Below are 23,518 nucleotides of genomic sequence, written 5' to 3' on the forward strand. Positions count from 1 at the left end.
AGGGTTGTTACTGGGCAGAATAAGTAAATAGACTGTGAGCATCATCACAGGAAGTGATGTCATGTAATCGGCACAGAACCTCAAGGAGAGTTGTCGAGGAAAACGTAGAGGCAAGACATGTTCAATAAACTCCCATTATTCTAACCATCCAATTTTTATATATTCTGTACTAAGCCTTAATAGTTATCAGAATATTACAAGGGGCACAGTTTCAGGATACGGGGCCGATCATTTAGGATTGAGATGGGGAGAAATGTCTTCACTCAAACAGTTGTGAATCTTTGAAATTCTCTATCCCAAATAATAGTGGATGTTCCATCATTGAGTATATTTAAGGCTGAGATAGATCTTTGGTCTCTCAGGGAATCAAGGGATATGGGGAGCGTGCGGGAAAGCGGAGTTGAGGCAGAAAATCAGCCATGATCGTATTGAATGGCGGAACAAGCTTGAGGAGTCGTACAGTCGACTCCTGCTCCTATTTCTTATGTTATGTTTTTTGGTCAGCACAGCCCAGGAAGAGGTTTGAGCCCCTGGTATCGACTTGCTCTTTTTCCCTTCTGAAGCATTGCCAATTTGTTTTCCTCTTTATTTTCTCGCAGTTCTGTTCTATCGACCTGTACCGTGTCTTTTCAATCCCCAGTATTTACACATTCTTTTGCCCTTTTTTATTTATCTGCACAATCTCACTGATGATTATTTATATTCTCTAACATATTACATAGAATTTACAGGACAGAAACAGGCCATTCAGATCCACTGATTTGTACCCATGTTTTTGCTCCACTCAAGTCTCCTCCCACCCTACTTTATCTAACCTTGCATATCCTTCTATTCCTGTCTGTCCCATCTACTTACCCAGTTTTCCCTTAAAGGCTATTCACCTCAACTATTCCATAAGGTCATAAGTTCCACATTCTAACCATTCTCTGGGTGAAGAAATTTCTCATGAATTCCTTATTGGGTTAATTATTATATTTATGGCCCCTAGTTTTGGACTTCCCCACAAGTGGACATATCTTCTCGACATTTACTTTATCAAACCTCATCATAACTTTAAAGACTTAAAAATCCTCCACAGAGCAAAGGGTGTAGTTTTGTTGTGTTTGACAAACCTGCACTTGAGGCACAGAATGCCCTTCACAATATTAAAACTTTATCCACGGTACCACTGATCTTATTTAAATGGTGACAAAAGCTTCAGGCTTGTCTTCCTTTTTGGGCCAGTCTTCTTTGGCAGGGAGGAGACCTCAAGGTGACTTAATCAAAGAGTCAAGGTTATGATGGTGGGGACAGAAAAAAAGTTGCTCCAGGCAAATTGCTTGCCATGCAACCAGTCACAGATCCCAAGGGAAGGAAGATAAAAATGAAGAACGTGGGGTAGGATAGAAACGTTTTCACCCAAAGAGTAATAGGTACTTGGAATAAGTCATGGGGAAAGGTCAGTGAAGTATAAATTGGGTGAAAAACAAATTAGAAGTAAAGCTGCACATTGAAGGATTGAGGGATATGTTGGGTGAAATGCCCCGTCAATAATTCTACCAAGAGCTTAGATGCTTTCAAAAGGAAACTAGACAGTACATGAGAGAAAACGGAATAGAAAGATGTGTTAAAAGGCTGAGATGAAGTAGCTGGAATGGGAGGAGGCTTGTGTGGAGTATAAACACCGATACAGACTAGTTAGGCCAAATGGCCTGTTTCTATGGTGTATATTCCATGTATTCTATATTCTATAAGACTTCTATTAGGTTTTCCTGCAACCTTCCCTTTTCTAAAGAACAGAGCCCCAGCCTGTTTAGTCTTTCCTGATAGTTATAACCTCTCAGTACCAATATCATCCTTTCCATTACACTTTTGTTGTTATAATAATGGCGTAAAATGTCATTTACACCCAGGTAATCTACCCCAATCTGTCTGTCATATTAGCCCAGGAATGGTATATGGCCCAGGGAAAGAATCAAGGGGTACAGAGTGGAATATTTTACATCAGTTTAAGTTTGGTTTTGTCTGATTATGCTCCTATGAAGCACCTTGAGGCATGTTATTGTGTTAAAGGCACTATACAAATGCAAGGTATTGTTGATATGACCCCATGTCCCTGAGTTGAAGAAGTGTTAGGTTCTGGATGACCCGATCCATGAAGTACCCTTCCTTTCATTTGTTCCCCTCCAAGAGAAAAATGGGTAGGAACACATGAAAGAAAAGATAATGCAGGGACCAGGCTCTGATCAAATTGAACTTATGGAATAAAAATATTACTCTCTCATGTCCGCAAGAGCCTTACTTGAAACTTACATTGGAACTTTTAAACTCTTTCCTAATGTGCACAAGTTCAAAAGAAGAAAGGTCCAGTAAAATGGTTCTTTGTGCCAAAACTAACTGTTCACTATGTCTTCCTGTGTTGGGGCAGAGTAGAGAAACTTTACCATGCATTTGGCTCATGTTGTACCTGACCTGGAACTGCTGCTCCAGTCTTGATCTTGTGTAAATGTTAACAGCTCAGCGTCTGTCCAATACTGACAAAGGCAAATTATAGCCTGAAGTGGATATTCCTACTCCAGTCCACTGGGCCTCATGGCTTTGGAATGCACTGGCTGCAAGAGGAAGCAATGAGCTTTCTTTGAAACCTGACAAACCAGGCTACATGGGAAACAGAATCCATGTAGAACACTGACTGTAAAAAGTAGAACAGAGCTTTCTTGAAGATTCTCAGATTTATACCAGCATACTTCAGACGTGATTATAGAGCCAAGGAACAGAATGTTTGTAAATGAAAGAAGCTTGACCAGATTATAAATTAGAGCTGTGCAGGCGATAAAATAGTTCATCTTTTCAACAGAGCCAAGCTTAAAACTAAGTTGCTCTGTCAAAGATGAAGCTCATGCACAGATGGCCCAGATTCAACTCCAGGTTGATCAGTTTATTCAGGTGATATTGAACATCTCTAGTTGTAGCCCTCTACTTGGAAAAGCACAATAGCTCTGAGCATACAAGTGCAGTAAAATATTGAGAAATATTGCCATCTGCTGCCACCTTGCGGCTTCTTTCTGTAATCATTCAATGATGCCGAATTATCCAAATAATTTTAACACTTTTATTCATAAATGACAAGCAACAGAAATCAGCTCAGCACTGACTATGTGTGAATATTAAATAATAGGAAACGTTACTGTGCAAAAAAATCATAATATTAGCATAAGTATGTGGACAATACTGTGGACCAAAATTCTGCTGATCTTTTCTAAAGACCTGAAGATGGTAGGTGGGGCTCCTGCTCAAATCCCAGGAATGGCATCTTCTTTTTTATTTGGGGTGGGTGGCTCACATTTGCAAAGCAGGGAATGTTGGAGTGATACAAAGCCACTCTGAGGAGAGGAATCCAAGGCCCTTGTGGGGACAAAGTTTTAAGTAAAAATATCCCCAAGTAGAATGCTGAAACTGTATTAAGAAGGTAATTGCTCACTCTGGGACAGATTGCCTTAGCTCATTTAGTTCTTTGAGGCCTTTGGCCTCTGTATCACAGGCCATGCTGGAAACTAAGCCTACTCTCAGCAAGTGTGGGAGATGTTGTGACTAATAAGATAGGGATGAGCTGGGTGGAATTCCCAGGATTGCCCACAATTATCACCACACCCTCCCCCGCCCGAGCTGCTGCTAAGATGTGGGGTGTGGGGCGAGGGGAAGTGGAAGACAGACCCGTCATAATTCCAATGCAGAGCTAATGGGGCAAAAATGCAGTATATTTGGGTTCTGCCCCAAACTGTCCCCACCGACTCCCACCCAACCTGCATTGCACTGCATTTCCATTCTCCCTGGCCCTGTAAGGGTGAAATTGGTCTTTGGTGATAGGACAGAACAGGCAATAGTGAGTGAGCAACTCATTGTACACAATGCCCGAGTTTCTTTTCCATTGACTTCGATGGAGAAAAAGATCAGGCAGGGTATAAAGTGGGCAAGCAATTCGCCATCGCCCATTTTGCAATATCATTGAAGACTAAATCACCCTCATGTGTCATTAACAACATAAAAAAGATTTAATGAATAAAAACTATGCAACACTTTTTAATATGCTCTAAAGTATATAGTGTTATCTTAATTTTTATCTTTTTTAAAAAACTATAGATTTTGGATGGTCCTGTGATTTATATTACAATTCTTCCAACGCGTAACCAAAGTAGCTGTTTCTGGGTCGTGTAGAGTGAGGACATTTCAGTGATTCTTTTGCTTCTAGGAAATAGGGTCAGGCTGTCAAAGGAGGAGAATACACAGTTAACACCGACAAAATGTATCACAGTTGGACACAAAATTAGTGGCAAACGTCAATGTGGCAATATTTATGACTTAATCACAAGTATATAGTTCCTACCAGGGGATTAAGCAATTAAACCATCACACTCAAAATTATGAAGCAAGTCAAACAGCAGCAAGAAAGGTGTAAGAGAAAGTTAAATAAAAGCCATATAATAAAAAATAGAAGATAAATTGTCCTTTGAAAAAGAGGGAAAAATGTCTGTGTGAGTAAATGTTTCTTGTGGGAGTTCTGTCCTTGGCTTGTGCTGAGTTAGCTTATCTGGGATAGTGAAAAAAATAAGCCTGGGTTCCATCTCCTGAATCAAGTAAGCACTGCTGCAAGTATGTGCATGTGGTTATTGAAAGAAGGAGCCAACAGGATCAATTGTAATGGGGCCCATAGTTTAATAGCTATTACTACTTACTGCCCAGACTCATGCACTAGGAATGGCCAGTCAAGGAGACACAGAATGCTGTTGGCACCTTTGGTATTCCATTAAGACGACGAGTGGTAAAGGAAGGAAAAGGGAATCATAGTCCTCAAGACAAGAGGGCTAGGAGGAAACCTATCGCAGGACAGTGGAGGTAAGGGCAGTCACTATCTTTAGAGCAGGGGAGGCAAGGGCAGTTACACACACACACACACACGAAAAATAAAAGGGATTTTTGTTTAGAGTTCTCTTACAGACAAAAAAAAACACTTCAGCTGAATACTTGCTCATTTTTGAAAACAGCAGAGGAGATAGGTTGTGTTCCAAAACTGCCATACAGTCTAGCCTCGGAGTACACATAGACGGGTCACTGGAATCTTTTAGAACAGTTCTTTTCAGGCGGCATTGAAAATTAATTTAGCAGGCTTTTCTTCAAAGACAGGAGTACTAGTTGAGTTGACACAGTGGACTTCTCAGGGTCTTTTAGAGAGCAGCTGGAAAGTTGAACTGGGTAGAGATCTTCTCTCCTTCCTTGGGAATTCTCTCCTTCTTCTGAAGGCTTTTTTAAAGAAATGGAACAGGCTGGGCTGAGCTGGGGTTCAGTCCTATCAAGGCACGTGCGACTGACGCTTCTCTGCATGCATCTTCCCCCAGTTACCAGGAGTTCTGTTTTATTTTTAACCAATCATGTGACAACCAATAAACGTGGATGCCAAACCAGTTCTTTCAGTGTCCTCTTGAAAAATAAACTTGTCCAACATTTCTTCAGTTTGGCTCTGAATTACTAAAAAAATATTTTTAACAAAAACAGAAGCATTTTCAGAACAACTGTCTTTCAGACAGGAGAGGTAAGGGCAGTCACTATTGTTACAACCAGGTGAGAAAGGTGTCCAGGCGTCCCTTTCAGCCTTCACCTGGTCTTACCGTAATAGGGCTTAATTTTAAACACACTGTGTTTTTAGCTCCCCCTTGGTGAATCCTTGTTCACCACTTTCAATTCTAAGGCAAAGAAACCAGCACAAACAGGCTTTCTTAGGTTTAGAGAAGAAAGGTTGAAATTTATTAAACTTGAACTTAAACTCGGTTGACGCCTATGGATACATGATGCGCCAACGCTAGCATACATGCACGATACACACATGCAAATAGAGACAAAAAGGAACAGAAGAAAAATATAGTGGAAAGGTTTGAGGCAATATCTGAACAGTTTTTGTTACGGTTCTTCGAGCTCACTGTAGAGTTCTTAACTGTAGGTAGATCTTGCTTTTCATTGGGGCCCAGTATTCTTCTTAAACCTTGTTCGCTGCAGGAGACTTTTCTCTCTTGGGATTCAGAGGCTTGTGAGAAAGAGATGGGAGCAGACAGGAGAGATCTTCTCAGTCCAGGAGCAAACAGTCTTTCTCAGTTCAAACTCTCTGTGGCCAGTTCAAAAGAAAACCCTGGAACAGCCAGGTAGTCATGTGACCAGCCAGTCAAACCAGTCCTGGCCCTTGTGGATTGTATCCTCCTTAGCAGGCCCTGGAATGCATTTCCTCACTTTCGATGTCTGTTAGTATGTTAATGTTTTTTTCCAGCCACACTGATCTGTTTAATAAGTCATTTCCTCACTCCAACAACAGTTAAAAATCAATGTTCATGGCAAAATTAATGCGTCTCTTTCTTGGCAGGTGGGGGCCTAGCATAACACTGTGTTTAGGACAGGAAAGGAGAGTTAAGGGCATTCACTGTGTTTAGGAAAGTAGAGTTAAGGGCAGTCACTGTGTATATGACAGGAGAGGTTAGGGCAGTCATTGTGTTTAAGACAGGAGAGGTTAGGGCAGTCACTGTGTTTAGGACAGGAGAGGTAAGGGCAGTCACTGTGTTTAGGAAAGGAGAGTTAAGGGCATTCACTGTGTTTAGGAAAGTAGAGGTAAGGGCATTCACTGTGTTTAGGACAGGAGAGTTAAGGGCAGTCACTGTGTTTAGGACAGGAGAGGTAAGGGCATTCACTGTGTTTAGGACAGGAGAGTTAAGGGCAGTCACTGTGTATGTGACAGGAGAGGTAAGGGCATTCACTGTGTTTAGGACAGGAGAGTTAAGGGCAGTCACTGTGTTTAGGACAGGAGAGGTAAGGGCAGTCACAGTGTTTAGGACAGGAGAGTTAAGGGCAGTCACTGTGTTTAGGACAGGAGAGTTAAGGGCAGTCACTGTGTTTAGGACAGAAGAGGTAAGGGCAGTCACTGTGTTTAGGACAGGAGAGTTAAGGGCAGTCACTGTGTTTAGGACAGGAGAGTTAAGGGCAGTCACTGTGTTTAGGACAGAAGAGGTAAGGGCAGCCACTGTGTTTAGGACAGGAGAGGTAAGGGCAGTCACTGTGTTTAGGACAGGAGAGGTAAGGGCAGTCACTGTGTTTAGGAAAGGAGAGTTAAGGGCAGTCAATGTGTTTAGGACAGGAGAGGTAAGGGCAGTCACTGTGTTTATGACAGGAGAGTTAAGGGCAGTCACTGTGTTTAGGACAGGGGAGGTAAGGGCAGTCACTGTGTTTAGGACAGCAGAGGTAAGGGCAGTCACTGTGTTTAGGACAGGAGAGTTAAGGGCAGTCACTGTGTTTAGGACAGGGGAGGTAAGGGCAGTCACTGTGTTTAGGACAGGAGAGGTAAGGGTAGTCACTGTGTTTAGGACAGGAGAGGTAAGGGCAGTCACTGTGTTTAGGACAGGAGAGGTAAGGGCAGTCACTGTGTTTAGGACAGGAGAGGTAAGGGCAGTCACTGTGTTTAGGAAAGGAGAGTTAAGGGCAGTCAATGTGTTTAGGACAGGAGAGGTAAGGGCAGTCACTGTGTTTAGGACAGGAGAGTTAGGGGCAGCCACTGTGTTTAGGACAGAAGAGGTGAGGGCAGTCATTGTGTTTAGGACAGGAGAGTTAAGGGCAGTCACTGTGTTTAGGACAGGAGAGGTAAGGGCAGTCACTGTGTTTAGGACAGGAGAGTTAAGGGCAGTCACTGTGTTTAGGAAAGGAGAGTTAAGGGCAGTCACTGTGTTTAGGACAGGAGAGGTTAGGGCAGTCACTGTGTTTAGGACAGGAGAGGTAAGGGCAGTCACTGTGTTTAGGACAGGAGAGGTAAGGGCAGTCACTGTGTTTAGGACAGGAGAGTTAAGGGCAGTCACTGTGTTTAGGAAAGGAGAGTTAAGGGCATTCACTGTGTTTAGGAAAGTAGAGGTAAGGGCATTCACTGTGTTTAGGACAGGAGAGTTAAGGGCAGTCACTGTGTTTAGGACAGGAGAGGTAAGGGCATTCACTGTGTTTAGGACAGGAGAGTTAAGGGCAGTCACTGTGTATGTGACAGGAGAGTTAAGGGCAGTCACTGTGTATATGACAGGAGAGGTAAGGGCATTCACTGTGTTTAGGACAGGAGAGTTAAGGGCAGTCACTGTGTTTAGGACAGGAGAGGTAAGGGCAGTCACAGTGTTTAGGACAAGAGAGTTAAGGGCAGTCACTGTGTTTAGGAAAGCAGAGTTAAGGGCAGTCACTGTGTTTAGGAAAGTAGAGTTAAGGGCAGTCTCTGTGTATATGACAGGAGAGGTAAGGGCAGTCACTGTGTTTAGGACAGGAGAGGTTAGGCAGTCACTGTGTTTAAGACAGGAGATGTTAGGGCAGTCACTGTGTATATGACAGGAGAGGTAAGGGCAGTCACTGTGTTTAGGACAGAAGAGGTAAGGGCAGTCACTGTGTTTAGGACAGGAAAGTTAAGGGCAGTCACTGTGTTTAGGACAGAAGAGGTAAGGGCAGTCACTGTGTTTAGGACAGAAGAGTTAAGGGCAGTCAATGTGTTTAGGACAGGAGAGTTAAGGGCAGTCACTGTGTTTAGGACAGCAGAGGTAAGGGCAGTCACTGTGTTTAGGACAGGAGAGTTAAGGGCAGTCACTGTGTTTATGACAGGAGAGTTAAGGGCAGTCACTGTGTTTAGGAGAGGGGAGGTAAGGGCAGTCACTGTGTTTAGGACAGCAGAGGTAAGGGCAGTCACTGTATTTAGGACAGGAGAGTAAGGGCAGTCACTGTGTTTAGGACAGGGGAGGTAAGGGCAGTCACTGTGTTTAGGACAGGAGAGGTAAGGGTAGTCACTGTGTTTAGGACAGGAGAGGTAAGGGCAGTCACTGTGTTTAGGACAGGAGAGGTAAGGGCAGTCACTGTGTTTAGGACAGGAGAGGTAAGGGCAGTCACTGTGTTTAGGAAAGGAGAGTTAAGGGCAGTCAATGTGTTTAGGACAGGAGAGGTAAGGGCAGTCACTGTGTTTAGGACAGGAGAGTTAGGGGCAGCCACTGTGTTTAGGACAGAAGAGGTAAGGGCAGTCATTGTGTTTAGGACAGGAGAGTTAAGGGCAGTCACTGTGTTTAGGACAGGAGAGGTAAGGGCAGTCACTGTGTTTAGGACAGGAGAGTTAAGGGCAGTCACTGTGTTTAGGAAAGGAGAGTTAAGGGCAGTCACTGTGTTTAGGACAGGAGAGGTAAGGGCAGTCACTGTGTTTAGGAAAGGAGAGTTAAGGGCAGTCAATGTGTTTAGGACAGGAGAGTTAAGGGCAGTCACTGTGTTTAGGAAAGGAGAGTTAAGGGCAGTCACTGTGTTTAGGACAGGAGAGTTAGGGGCAGCCACTGTGTTTAGGACAGAAGAGGTAAGGGCAGTCACTGTGTTTAGGACAGGAGAGGTAAGGGCAGTCACCGTGTTAGGACAGGAGAGTTAAGGGCAGTCACTGTGTTTAAGACAGGAGAGGTAATGGGAGAAAATTGGTGTAGGGAAAGAAAATACAATTTCTGTAAGACTGTATTTCACACCAAACAAGAAAATGAAAAATAGAAGATTTGCAAATGCTCACTCCTTTCGCCTTGTATCCTAAAAATAGAGAGCCTGCATCTAACCATTCCCAAGCCATCATGAAAGTATTTTACTGATCTGATATGCATCGGACTGTTAGGTAAGTAAAGTCTCACTTGTCAATGACAATAATGCAATCGATAGTCATACAGTTTGTGTTTTGTTTAGCTACTGCCTTTTTAAGAAAAAATGGCATCCAAAAGTGAGAAGATTGCAACTGGATATTTGATCAAGGAGGCTGGTGCAAGCATCATTTCATTTTTTCTAAATATTATTGTAAAGATCAATTTGACCGTTTTGATTTTTCTTAGTTAAAATAAGAATACCAAATAGAACAAACATCATGACCAAAAGCAGACATGACAGCCATCTCTCTAAGTAAGACCAGCCAGAACCCAATGAGTAATGAGCATGTTTTATAGTTAGAGTGATTTCCTGCCATAAATGTCTACACTTAACATGTTTTAGCAATTTTTCATTAAACATCCCAGAAGTGCAAGGCTGATCTGTGAGTGCATTTAAGTGGTGACAAACAGTTGCTGCAACAGATCACTTGCCTAATTATAGTTAGCCTCAAACTGAAGACTTGTATTTAATCCAAATGATAGTCAAATATAACATTTACTGTAAGTTAATTGCTTAATGATAAATTATGACCTTTCTTCCCTTAATAAAAAATGCTTTGTTATCACCTGGCCAAGAACTGATTATATTCTAATAAACAATGTAAGAAGCTGAGAAGACAAACAACCCTGGGATCAGTCTCAATGTAGCTTTCTAAAATACTAACAGTATTCATAGAAACTGACATCAAGATGTCAGAGAAATGTTATCTTCAAATTTAGCTTTGTTCCCAAGTTAGGAACATTGGCAAAGTTTGACCTGACTACTTCATGAATCAAACACCCTGGGATAGATTTTAACCCTGCCTACCAATTGGGCCTGCAGTTAAAATCCATCGAGTCACGTACCCTGATGTCCTGCCCAGGTCCAGTTGTTTCTGATTTTTACCAGCACTTCTGCACAGGCAACTAAGCCAGCCATCTCAAAGCCAGTGGGGTCAGTCTTTAAATGTGCAGATCAGGTTCCAATGACCTCAACATGCCCTGACTGCAATTTTATCTCCAGCCTGAGCCTGGCAGGTGAAGGCCTGTCAAACAGGATAAGTAGCAGGACCCATTCAAAGGAAGTTTTTTTTACTTTTCTTTGTGGGGCCTGGAGCAGCATGAGTGTTCAGCCCAGACCCACAGAAAATGTACAGATCTCTCCTGTCCCAGGCCTCCTCTCCCTTACATACTGAGATACACCCCCAGAACCCCTAATTCCACACTTAACCTGAGGGCCAGCAGGTGAATCTTGGCCACCCAATTTTCCACAGGTGTGCAGCCGCTTCCCGCCTGTTCCCGGTTGGACCTCAACTCAGCAGCGCATTATCCTGGTGGCTACCTGCTGCAAGTTTAAATCCACCCCTGTGCACATTAACTTGCATTGTTTAAGGATCTCACATTACTGACAAATCTGAAGCCTAATTATTGTCGTTAATGTATTACTTGTGCGATACTAGACCCGGGAAACTGCTGCTGGTGTAAACGTTTCCATTGGCAGCAGGACACTATTACTGCCAGTAATTTGAGAATCATCATTTCACCTCTTCGCTGCTCTCTGTGTGCTAATTAGGAAATTGCTTTCAGCTTAGTATGGCACTTAAACTCCATGGTCACCCCAATGTGCTCACTCATTCATTTAGGGGAAAGCTCACAACATTCCAATCTCCAATGTGGAATGGGCATTACAGCTGAGGCAATTTCTCCCATGTTAGAATTCATAGATGTTCATTACAACTTGATTACAATGGGGATTGCTTCCAGTGCTCCCTGGCCACTTAATGTAATGGATGAGAATGTCAGAGATGTCAAAAGCCAACAAAGGCATGCCCATTGAGAGTGAATACTGTGGCACCCATCATATCTACAGGCTTAGACGCATCTACTTGACAATAAGTAAAGAGCATTGCCATCTGCTTCTGGGTGCTGGAGACCTCTCCTAAACTCAGTTTGTACCATCCTGCTGTTATCACGTTTTGTTCCACTATTCACTCACTGACACAGGTGTCCGCTCAGCCACAAAAACATTACCGACACAGCACGTCATGATGCCACCACTGTTTGAAGATGTTGCTCAGAGGCAGCATCTTGGCACATCCTTCTTATTTATGAGAAAAAACAGACATTAGAGTGCTTTTTGTCATAACCAAGAAGCTAAGAGGAGATCTGACTTGGGGGTTCAAAATTATATGGGCTTTTGGAAAGGTGAATTGGGAAAAATTAATTCCACAAGTCAGTGAATCAGTAACTAGAGGGCCATAAATTTGAGATCATCTCCTAAAGAACAAAAGGAGTGGTTAAGAGAAATGTTCTTTTTCTCAGAGAGTTGTTATGTTCTACCAGAAATAGTAATGTATGCAGAATCAAATTTAGCTTTTCAAAGATGAATATGTCAAAAAGAAAAAAAAAGGTGTGTGAAAGGGTAAAGGAATGTGTCATGAAGACCCCACCTGCCACGAATGAGGCACATTAATTTGGTCATACGAAACATTAATTTTAAACTGTTGCTGGACAGAAGAGATGAATTGTTTTAGGAAATCAGCAGGGGCTGGAAAAAATTGCATTCAAAGAGACAGTTGCCTAGGAAAAGACAATGGAACTGCTCCCTGATCCAATTAACCCAAATGGATTTTGATGACCGGACAGTGAAGGTGGAACAAGCCAGCATTCCATTTCGCCTCCCCCCCACCCCCCAATGACCCCCCACCCCTACTGCAGGTGTCTGCTAAGATGAAAGGAATCCACAAAAATGCAGAAGAGTTTGTTTAAAAAACTAGTCACATGCCTAACATGTGAGCCCAGGGTTTTTGAATTGTGTTCACAGGACAGGTTGAGGAAAGAGACTGCTTTGAAGACAACAGAGAAGGAAAGTCTCTCTCCCTGGCTCTCTCTCCCTCTCTCGCTCACGAATTTCCAAATCCACTAAAGTCACTTAAACCTCAAGAGAGAAGACTCCTACATCAAAACAAGTTTGAAAGCATGCACAGGGCCCTAATGAAACGGTAAGATTTAACTGCAATCAAAGACTCTACATTGAGCTCAAAGGACAGTAAATGACCTCCAGCTATTGCTTCAAACTTTTCCCCTTTATTCTTACTCCTTTTCTGTCTCTATCTGCTTGTGTGTTTATCGCGTATGCATGCTAGTGTGGTCGCTTCACATATTTGTAGTCGTTTTAACCAGCTTAGAGTTTTAAGGTTAATAAATTTACACCTTTCTTGTTTAAATCAACCTGTCTGGTTGATTTCTTTGCCTTACAATTGGAGAGCAGTGAACAAGGATTCACTGAGGGGGAGCTAAAAATACAGTGTTTTTAAAAATTAACCCTGTTACGGTCAAACCAGGCAAAAGCTGAGAGGGAACCCCTAGACCCCGTTCTCACCTGGTCGTAACAGAAGTTTGAGGGCTAGCTTCCAGATTCAACCCACAGACAAATGAGAAATTGGAAGTGGGAAGCCAAATTGATCCCAATCAAAAAGAGAAAAGATTTCAATACAGGTTTTCTCGTGGTTGTGTTTGCTCGAATACTAACATGTCTGCAATAGAAGCCAGTAACTCCCCAAGCCAGGGTGAAGTAAATTGGGATGAGTTAAATGCACTGTCAATGGAGGAGTTGAGGGAAATGGCTGACACTGTACCTGCCAAGGCTAGAAAGTCTGAACTCCTAAGACTAGTGGACAACCATTTTTCCCTTGAATCAGAAGAAGCAGAAACAGGATTGGAAATTGACTCCAACAGGGTATTGCTAGAAAAGATACAATTGGAACAGAGGAAACTTGAATTTGAAGACAGGGAAAGAAAAAGAGAGAGACAGGAGAGAAAGAGAAAGAAAGAGTCTTCCAGAAGGAATGCGAGGATAGAGAAAGAGAAAGAGAGACAGGGGAAAGAAAGAGAGAGACATTAATTTTAAACTGTTGCTGGACTGAAGAGATGAATTGTTTAAAGAGTTCAGCAGGGGCTGGAAGAATTTGCATTCTAAGAGACAGTTGTCTCAGAAAAGACAATGGAACTGCTCCCTGATCCAATTAATCCAAATGGATTTTGATGGCCAGACATTGAAGGTGGAACAAGCCAGCATTCCATTCTCCACCAACACCACCCCCACAACCCCCACCACACCACCCCCCCCCCCCCCCCCACCCCCACGGCCCCCATGCAGGTGTCTGCTAAGATGAAAGGAATCCACAAAAACGCAGGAGAGTTTGTTAAAAAACTAGGCACATGATTAACCTGCTGGCCCAGGGTTTTTGAATTGTGCTCACAGGACAGGTTGAGGACAGAGACTGCTTTGAAGACAACAGAGAAGGAACGTCTCTCTCCCTGGCTTGCTCTCTCACACAAATTTCCAAATTCACTGAAGCCATTTAAACCTCAAGAGAGAAAACTCCTACATCGAAACAAGTTTGAAAGCATGCACAGGGCCTCAAGAAAATGGCAAGATTTAACTGCAGTCAAAGACTCTACATTGAACTCAAAGGACAGCAAAAGACCTCCAGCTATTGCTTCAAACTTTTCCCTTTTATTCTTACACCTTTTCTGTCTCTAACCGCGTGTGTTTATTGCGTATTCATAGTCGCTTTAATCGATTTAGAATTTTAAGGTTAATAAACCTGCACCTTTCTTGGTTTCAATCTAAGAAAACCTGTCTGGTTGATTTCGTTACCTTACAATTGGAGAACACTGAGGGGGAGCTAAAAATACGGTGTTTTTAAAAATTAAACTCTGTTACGGTCAAGCCAGGCAAAGGCTGAGAGGGAACCCTGAGACCCCTTTCTCACCTGGTCGTAACAAATGGAACTAAGTTGACATCTCTTTCAGAAAGCCATAACAGATTGTAGCAATCAAAAATCTGGCAATTCATCTTTAAGTGCTCACTTCCTGAAAGACCTGAATGTCACTGGTGTTTATTGCCCATTTAACACAGTAAGTCTTATGTACAGGGCATTCCCGGTGAGAAGATTGGGAAATCATTTGCATTTCATTAGCATTAGATCTATTGTATAGCTTAAGATCTTGCACTGTTGCAGCATATTTTGCTCTTCTGCCACAAAGGCCAGTGGTTCTTCAGCGGAGCAGGACTGCCATGCCTGTGACTCTGGCCCGATTCCTGTAATCAGAATAATTTACAAACGGAGGGCAAGGGTCAGGTCCATTTACAGTGGTCTTCCAGAGTGTGGCATGGGGTGTGGAGGGAATCCCTGCAGCCCAATGGCACGTCAAGGTGTCACCACTGGGGCCCATCAAAGAGGAGTCATATTTTTCTTTTCAAATTTACCATTTTTAAGTTTTCCTTAGTTAACATAACCCTTTAAATTCACTCCTTCCCATTCCCCCATCAGCATTCCTGAGCCCCAGTGTTGCTCAGATATTAGTGAAGATATATTTGATGACATAGTGCTTTCATTAATATAGCATTTGAATATACCTACACAAATCTGGACAAACAAATTAATATTCTGCCATTACTTTCAGAGGAAAATTCCAAGGGGTAGCAAGGAGCAGCGCAGCCCAATACCACAACAGCAAATCAAAGGTGTCAAATGAGAGGAAATGTAGTTCATTCTGTGGGAACACTTTAATCAGCATTTCCCATAAGCCAGACACTACCATGCAGTGTGAATTGAGCAGGGGTCAAATGGAATGGACATTCTGGCTGTCGCACACTCTTCCTGTCCTGGTGGGACTGAACCTACAGACTAGGGAATCTGTTCTCATGCTGATGTGAGGTTAGAACAGGATCAAGCTTCAACACAATGCCCTTGACAGTTAAATGTCCTGCTACAATCACTGTCTGGGCTCGTATGTCAAGAGAAACCAACATTCTCTTCCCTCCCTCACAATGGCACTTCCAGATTTCCCCAAATATCTATCCTTTGCCTTCATCTCTTCCTCACTTAGATGCTGTTCCTCAGGGCTACAGCTAAGACAGCATTTCCACCCCTGCCAAGCAGTGGGAGCACACTTAGGCCGTACTAATGTCCTGGGACAATAAAAGCAGCAACTGAGAGACCTTGACTGGTGTACTATGCCTGCCTAGTGCGTACATGATGGCAAGGCGAGGGTGAGAGGGTGGTGTGGGGGGAGAGGCGGGGAGATATCAGCTCTAGAAATTAAAACAGGGGAACAGGGGAGAGGAACACATGAAAATAAAATTAAAGTTCAAGTAGAAAAATAAAAGGTACCAATACCCATGGTCAGAAGTGGCACCAGCCTACCAGAACCAGAATACCACACAGCTGTTTTGGTCACTTCAACTGCTGCTCTTATGCACACCGCTTTTTATTTTGTTCCTATTAAAGGAGTTAATCTGGATGTTTGTAGTGTGCAAACCTCAGGCCATCTATTCTAATAATACGTTATTGTACTACTATCTTTGGAAAATTGCTTTAAAGAAACCAAAGCTTTAAAATTGTTCATATAATTTCAAATTGCCATACTTGTTACAGTACTTACCTTTTATTTTGTTTCTCACATTTGGCCAACAGCCAAACATTATTCAGAAAGATTGTGATATCAGAGCAGACTTGGAACAAGAAGACACATTGAGAATGGAAATATAAGCTGTGAATGTCGAGATGCACTAGTAATAGGGGGAGGCATGGAAGGACTCCCATGTCCTGATAAGATTCAAAGTGTCTTTCTCTATAACTTTTAGCATTTCTTTTTGTACTTCCCATGCTTTGTCATAAACCAAATATACCCAAAATATCATCCTTGTGACACTCACTATAAATGATAAAGTATAAAGTGATATAAGGGTTAGCATACAAATATTTAATGAGCAGCTGCTATGTTAACCTATTCAAAATAGCAATTAACATTTATACATGTTAGAAATCAGTTCATTTGAATATATTTTTTAAACTTTACAAGAAACAAAAATTAAATATGTAGCCCTTGCAATCGTTGGTAAGTGCTATATTGCAAAAAAAGGGGTTTGTTTATTTGTTTTAGAAAATTGAAAGAAAGCCAGCAAAAATGGCTGATTTCAATGCTTGTGATACTTTAGTCATTTAGAAGAGCCTGTCTTTCTTCAGATCACAGCAAATGAAGAGGTGATTTCAAAGTCGCTCAGGATGGGCTTTAAATGGACAGCAGAGCAGGTCAATGTGGTAGACCCTAAAGGGCTCAATAATAATTAAAGCATTCATAAAAAGGACACGACACTACCTCGTATTTTTTTCCCACGGAATCCATTAGTTCAGCTAATTTTTCATCTCTCCCCATTAAAGGTTGTTCACTAATTTCTTTTGCAAACAAAGCTTTTAGAACTAAGCCAGCAAGCTGGTTGCTGCAGCAGATGAAATTATACTTTTCATACATTACATCAAAAACATACAATGCAGTCATTAAGAGAGTGCTGATAGTGGTAAAATGTAGTTCAGCAATATATTTGTGCTAATTTGCAAGTTAATTCCTGTTGAGAACATTTAACTGCATTGTCTGCTGGACGGAGGGCAGCATCAGCTGGAATCTCATCTTTGGTGAACCCATTGAAAACTTCACTTAGACCCCGAGGGGGCCACGGACCCTCAGTTGAGAACCCCAGTCCCAGATTAATCGGCATACATCATCTGTACCAAAACGGGGTTTGATTATCTGCTTCAAGCACTGGGAAATGTCAGAATATCAATATTACTGTTCTCAAAAGAACAACCAGATGGTAATGGACAGGCAGTAAAAACTGTTATTCATTTTTGCCTTAGTCTTACTCGCTCCCGCCCCCACCCTGAAGATAGTGGGCAAATTTTTCTTCCAGGCTTCGGGACCCCGACATTGCGACCAAATGGGAGTTCCAAGCCTGCACTTACCGGGAACGACTGCAATATTCCTGGAGGACTGGCCGCCTCCGCGCTCCCCGTCCTATTAAGGAGAGGACTGGCAGCGCTAGAGCCTCGGCAGTGCCACCAGGAGAGGTTAGCGGTGCTCAGGCAGGTCGGGGATGGTGAAGATGCCCCAACATGGAGGCGCACCCAGAGACATAAAATCAAATTAATAAATCAGAGAGGAAAGACGCTTGGCCACTCGAAACAAAGGGGAAACTCCACTGGTTGGATCTTCACCTTTCCTGCCCACTGCCCCCTGTTCGGCTCCAATAGCCGCTTGGCCTGCCTCGATTGAGCTGGCAGTCTCTGTATGCAGCTGGGAGCTGCTCTGCTGCCAGTTAAATGCCAGCGAGTGCACAAAACTGCCTCTAATTGGGACCTTAACTATGTCTGATGAAAGGTCACTGACTTGAAAGGTTAACTCTGCTTCTCTCTCCACAGATGCTGCCAGACCTGCTGAGCATTTCCAGCATTTCTTGTTTTTATTTCAGATTTCCAGCATCTGCAGTATTTTGCATTTATTATTATGTCAATTTATATTATGTCCATATATTATGTCCATGGTCCAGGCAGTTGATCCACTTCCCAGGCTGCCCCTGGGAAAGTTCCCCAGCAGGGGGAATTCATCGGGTGCTGTCCCGACGTGGCTTCCCCCCCCCCCCCACTATTTTCCCAACGTCGTTCCCCCCACCACAACCCCCCTCCCCCAAAGCTTGCCATCTCAGGCCTCGGAAAATCTAGCCCTGCGACTCAATCTACATTATGATTGCTAGGCAACCAGCACATCACCCAAGTGGTCACTCTCCTTGCCTAGCCATGCACACTATGTCAGTGGACTGTTCAACCTATGGAGACATCACAGCTGCTAGTGTGATAGAATAGTGTGTACATGGCTGCAATAAACATTATCTTTCATACTATTGTGCATGAAAGCTGTAATGTCATCAAATTGGTGCATGCCAAGATACATTGACAGTGTCTAGGGCTGGGGGTGGAGTGATTAGGTACAATTTGGAACCTGACGTTGCTTTATTACTGCAGCCAGGTCTACAAGACCATAACCAGACTCACTCTTGTTGGTTTTGTTACAGAATTATGTGGCTGTACTAAACTACTAAAGGATGGCGAGCACAAGCTCAGCGTCAGCCTGGAGGACGCCAACCTCGAGGAGGCCGTGCAGGCTGTGGGCTGGCCCGCTCACCAGGGGATGCGCGCAGAGAGCTCAAACTCCTGCTGCTCGTTCAAGGCCAGAGCCGCGACAGGGTCGCGTCAGAGCCGGAGCAGCAGCGCCCGGACTGGGACAACGATGAGCGCATGCCACAGGCCCAGCGAGACCTCGGCCCCTCCCGCTAGTCTCATACGGAAAATCCTTGAAAGGATCCCAGAAGAAGAAGCTCCACATCACGGCCGGCCATAGCACTGACCCCCACCCCCTCCCCCCCTCGCACCACCTTTCCCTCTCGCAGCCCCTTGCCCCCGTACCCCCTTCCCCCCTCGGAGCCCCTTTCCCCCACCCCCTCCCCCTCTCATACCACCTTCACCCCCACCCCATCCCCCTTCCCCCCTCGCACCACCTTCCCCCCTCACACCTCCTTCCCCCTCCCCCTTCCCCCTGCACTCCTTCCCCCACACCCCTTCCCCCCCGGACCCCCTTCCCCCCGCACCCCCTCCCCCCTCACAACCACTTCCCCCCACCCCCGCCCCCGCCCCCTTGCACCCCTTTCCACCTCCCCTTTCACACCCCCGCTCCCCCTTCCCCCCCGCACCCCCTTCCCCCCACCTCCTGCCCCCTCGCACCGCCCCCCGCTCCTCGCACCCCCTCTCCCTTTCCCTCTCCCTCCATGTAATCGCACAGTTTACTTGTTGGGTCCCCTGTTCAGGGACTGGAGCTAACAACCCCACTGCCTTATGGGAGTCTTGGGAGAGACCAAGGCTAAGGGAGTAAACCCTAACAGAAATCCGGAGCGGAACCCCTAAGGCGATCATGTGTCACCTTTGGCGTGGTTCTGGCAGTTCCTGCAGCCATACCAATGCCAAACGCCATGCTCTGCACTCATTTGGACCCCACTAGGAAGGCCGAGAGGGGGTTTTGGAGCTTGGGCAACTCACAATCTCCATACATTGCGCCCAGGCATGCGCCATGGAGAGGTCACTCCATGGTCGCCTTACAGCGACCAAAACAAATTGAAGGCAGCAGTTACGGGTTTTAAGTCCAGCTCAATTGGCGTAGAGATTGGGCGCCACGGGTTGCCTTTGTCGGTGGAGAGGTCATCGCATCTCACTGGACAGCTACCACCCGCCTCAAATCGGGCAACCCCCGGTCAGTAAGGTTCTGTCCCGCCACAGTCCACCTCCTTCAATGGGTACTCGGAGCTCAGGGTCATTGCCCGACAAGTGGACTGCAACACCGCACCAAACAGCATGACAAAAAAAGGAAAGGCACCAGCCCTTTGTTTGCAAGCTGGAACGTCAGAACTATGTGTCCTGGCCTGTTAGAAGACCTTACACTAATCAACGACTCTCGGAAGACCGCCATCATAAACAACGAGCTCAGTAGACTCAATGTGGACATTGCAGCACTTCAGGAGACACGCCTCCCTGCAAGCGGATCTCTAAGAGAGCAAGTCTACACCTTCTAGTGACAGGATAGGGATCCTGAAGAACCAAGACAGCATGGTCATCAGCTTCACCATCAGAAACTCTTTGCTCAGCATGATAGAGCCACCTTCAAATGGCTCGGAACGCATACTGTCCATCTGACTGCTCACCACCTCTGGCCCAGTACACCTACTCAGCATCTGTGCTCCAACACTCTGCTCCCCACCTGATGTTAAAGACCAGTTCTACGAAGAACTCCATAATATCATTAATAGCATTCCTAATACCAAACATTTGTTCCTGCTGGGGGACTTTAATGCCAAGGTTGGGGCCGACCATGACTCATGGCCCTCCTGTCTCGGGCACTATGGCAGTGGAAGGATGAATGAAAATGGACAGAGACTGCTGGAGTTGTGTACCTATCACAACCTCTGCATCACCAACACGTTCTTTCATACTAAATCCTGTCACCAGGTTTCATGGAGGTACCCAAGATCACGTCATGGGCACCAGCTGGACCTCATCGTCACAAGGCGAGCCTCTATAAACAGTGTCCAAATCACACGTAGCTTCCACAGTGCGGACTGCAACACCGACCACTCCCTGGTGTGCAGCAAAGTTAGACTCAAAGAACAAAGAACAGTACAGCACAGGAACAGGCCATTCGGCCCGCCAAGCCTGCGCCGATCTTGATGCCTGCTGAAACTAACACCTTCTGCACTTCCAGGGCCCATATCCCTCTATTCCCTTCCTATTCATATATTTGTCAAACCAAAGAAGCTATATCACTCCAAGCAGAAGGGCCGCCCGCGCATCAACACTAACAGAATTTCTTATCCACAGCTGTTACATAAGTTTCTAAATTCACTTGAAAAAGCCCTTCACTACACTCCTGCAGGGGATACAGAGACCAAGTGGGCCCACATCAGAGATGCCATCTTTGATTCAGCAATGACCACCTTTGGCAAAAACAGAATGCAGACTGGTTTCAATCTCACTTTGAAGAGCCGGAACCTGACATAGCCGCTAAGCGCACTGCACCGTTGAACTACAAGAAAGCCCCCAGCGAGTTAACATCCGTAGCACTTAAAGTAGCCAGAAGCGCTGCACAAAGAACAGCCAGGCGCTGTGCAAATGACTACTGGCAACACCTATGCAGTCGTATTCAGCTGGCCTCCAACACCGGAAACATCAGAGGAATGTATGATGGCATTAAGAGAGCTTTTGGGCCAACCATCAAGAAGATCGCCCCCCTCAAGTCTAAATCAAAGGAAACGATCACTGACCAACGCCAGCAAATGGACCATTGGGTGGAGCACTACCTAGAACTATACTCCAGGGAAAATATTGTCACTGATGCAGCCCACAGTTCAGCCCAGTCTCTGCCAGTCATGGATGAGCTGGATGAACAGCCAACAAAATCGGAACTCAAGTGATGCCATTGATTCTCTAGCCAGTGGAAAAGCCCCTGGAAAGGACGGCATTATCCCTGAAATAATCAAGAGTGCCAAGCCTGCTATACTCTCAGCACTCCATGATCTGCTTTGCCTGTGCTGGGATGAGGGAGCAGTACCACAGGACATGCGCGATGCCAATATCATCACCCTCTATAAGAACAAGGGTGACCACGGTGACTGCAACAGCTACTGTGGAATCTCTCTGCTCAGCATAGTGGGGAAAGTCTTCGCTCGAGTCGTTTTAAACAGGCTGCAGAAGCTGGCTGATCGCGTCTACCCTGAGGCACAGTGCGGCTTTCGAGCAGAGAGATCCACCATTGACATGCTGTTCACCCTTCGCCAGCTACAGGAGAAATGCCGCAAACAACAGATGCCCCTCTACGTTGCCTTCATAGATCTCACCAAAGCCTTTGACCTCGTCAGCAGACGTGGTCTCTTCAGACTACGAGCAAAGATCGGATGTCCACCAAAGCTACTAAGTATCATCACCTCATTCCATGACAATATGAAAGACACAATTCAGCATAGCTGTGCCTCATCAGACCCCTTTCCTATCCTGAGTGGCGTGAAACAGGGCTATGTTCTCGCACTTACGCTGTTTGGGATCTTCTTCTCCCTGCTGCTCTCACATGCGTTCAAGTGTCTGCAGAGACTCATCAACAGGATTGCGGCTGCCTGCAACGAATTTGGCCTAACCATCAGCCTCATGAAATCGAACATCATGGGACAGGACGTCAGAAATGCTCCATCCATCAATATTGGTGACCACACTCTGGAAGTGGCTCAACTATCACCAGTAACCTGTCTTTCGATGCAGAAATAGAATTGGCCTTTATAGCCACTCCAGGTGCTGCTTCGCAAACCACTGACCACCTCCAGGCACTTACCCATTGTCTCTAGAGACAAGGAGGCCAAAGAAGAAGAAGAAGAAGTATGTGTCTATGCACATGCTTGTGAAACAATCTCTCTCCTTGATATGTGCGTATTTCTCGTTTTGATGTGTTATTGTGACTTTTTCTCTGTGTTCGTTCTCCATGTAAGCGTACTGCATACCTCTCTTTCTTCCTCTGTTGGAGTGAGTGTGTGTGTGTCTTTCTCTTCTTTTTACATTCCCCCCTCAATCTTCTCCTCTTATCCTGCCTGTTCTGAAAGCATCAACTCTTGTTGGGCTACAGTTCCGCTGGTACTAATTGCCCATTGGTACATCACCCAAGTGGTCATTCTTCATGTTTTTGGCAGAGTATTCTGAGTCTGATTCCGACATCAACATCCACACTCCCATAGTGGTCACTGAAAAATAGAGCGGATCAGATTTTGAAATCAATTGTACCATCTGTACAACTGCCCCAGCGGTCGCTATGCCATAATCAAGAAAAATGGCAATCAGGTATCCTATGGCAGTTGGCCTGCGCAAAGGTCACCCTGTTACCAAGAATGAGACCAGCCCAAGAAAGTGCCGTAGAAGAGGGCGCCTGGCCAAGCACACCAAGTTTGTCAGAGATCTGATCCGTGAGGTCTGTGGTTTTGCTCCCTTTGAAAGGCATGCAATGGAATTGTTGAAGGTCTGTAAACACAAGCGTGCACTCAAATTCATCAAAAAGAGAGTTGGTACGCACATCCGTGCCAAGATGAAGAGAGAAGAACTCAGCAATGTGCTGGCAGCAATGAGAAAGGCAGCTGCGAAGAAAGATTAATCTGTACAAAGTTGCTACCATTAAAGCTATTTTAAAGTTAAAAAAAAAACAGAAGTGGTAGATCAAACGTGAACTTGACTACTTTCTGTGGCTTAGTTTTACACTGGACTGTGCATTTACCAACTGATGCACCAAGAGAGTGCCTTCCTCTGTTTTTGTACAAGAGTAGGTAGATTCGTCTCTACCTCCGTTGTCGATTTATGTGCATGTCTCTCTCTTTTTTCTCTGTGTCTCACAGGCGTGTTACACTCCAGTTTCTGTATAACTATTTTCCT

At 44.7% G+C, this 23,518-nt stretch overlaps 1 protein-coding gene across 1 annotated transcript; it reads left to right on the forward strand.

The window, feature by feature from the left end:
* Nucleotides 1-22,908: 22,908 nt before the first annotated feature.
* LOC137380925 (large ribosomal subunit protein eL36-like) lies at nucleotides 22,909-23,264 on the forward strand. The gene has a single exon (XM_068053333.1). It carries the CDS (start codon nucleotides 22,926-22,928, stop codon nucleotides 23,241-23,243), a length of 318 nt encoding a protein of 105 aa, XP_067909434.1. The 5' UTR covers nucleotides 22,909-22,925; the 3' UTR covers nucleotides 23,244-23,264.
* Nucleotides 23,265-23,518: the final 254 nt, after the last annotated feature.

Source organism: Heterodontus francisci, chromosome 20, assembly GCF_036365525.1.
Source record: "Heterodontus francisci isolate sHetFra1 chromosome 20, sHetFra1.hap1, whole genome shotgun sequence".
NCBI lineage: Eukaryota > Metazoa > Chordata > Chondrichthyes > Heterodontiformes > Heterodontidae > Heterodontus > Heterodontus francisci.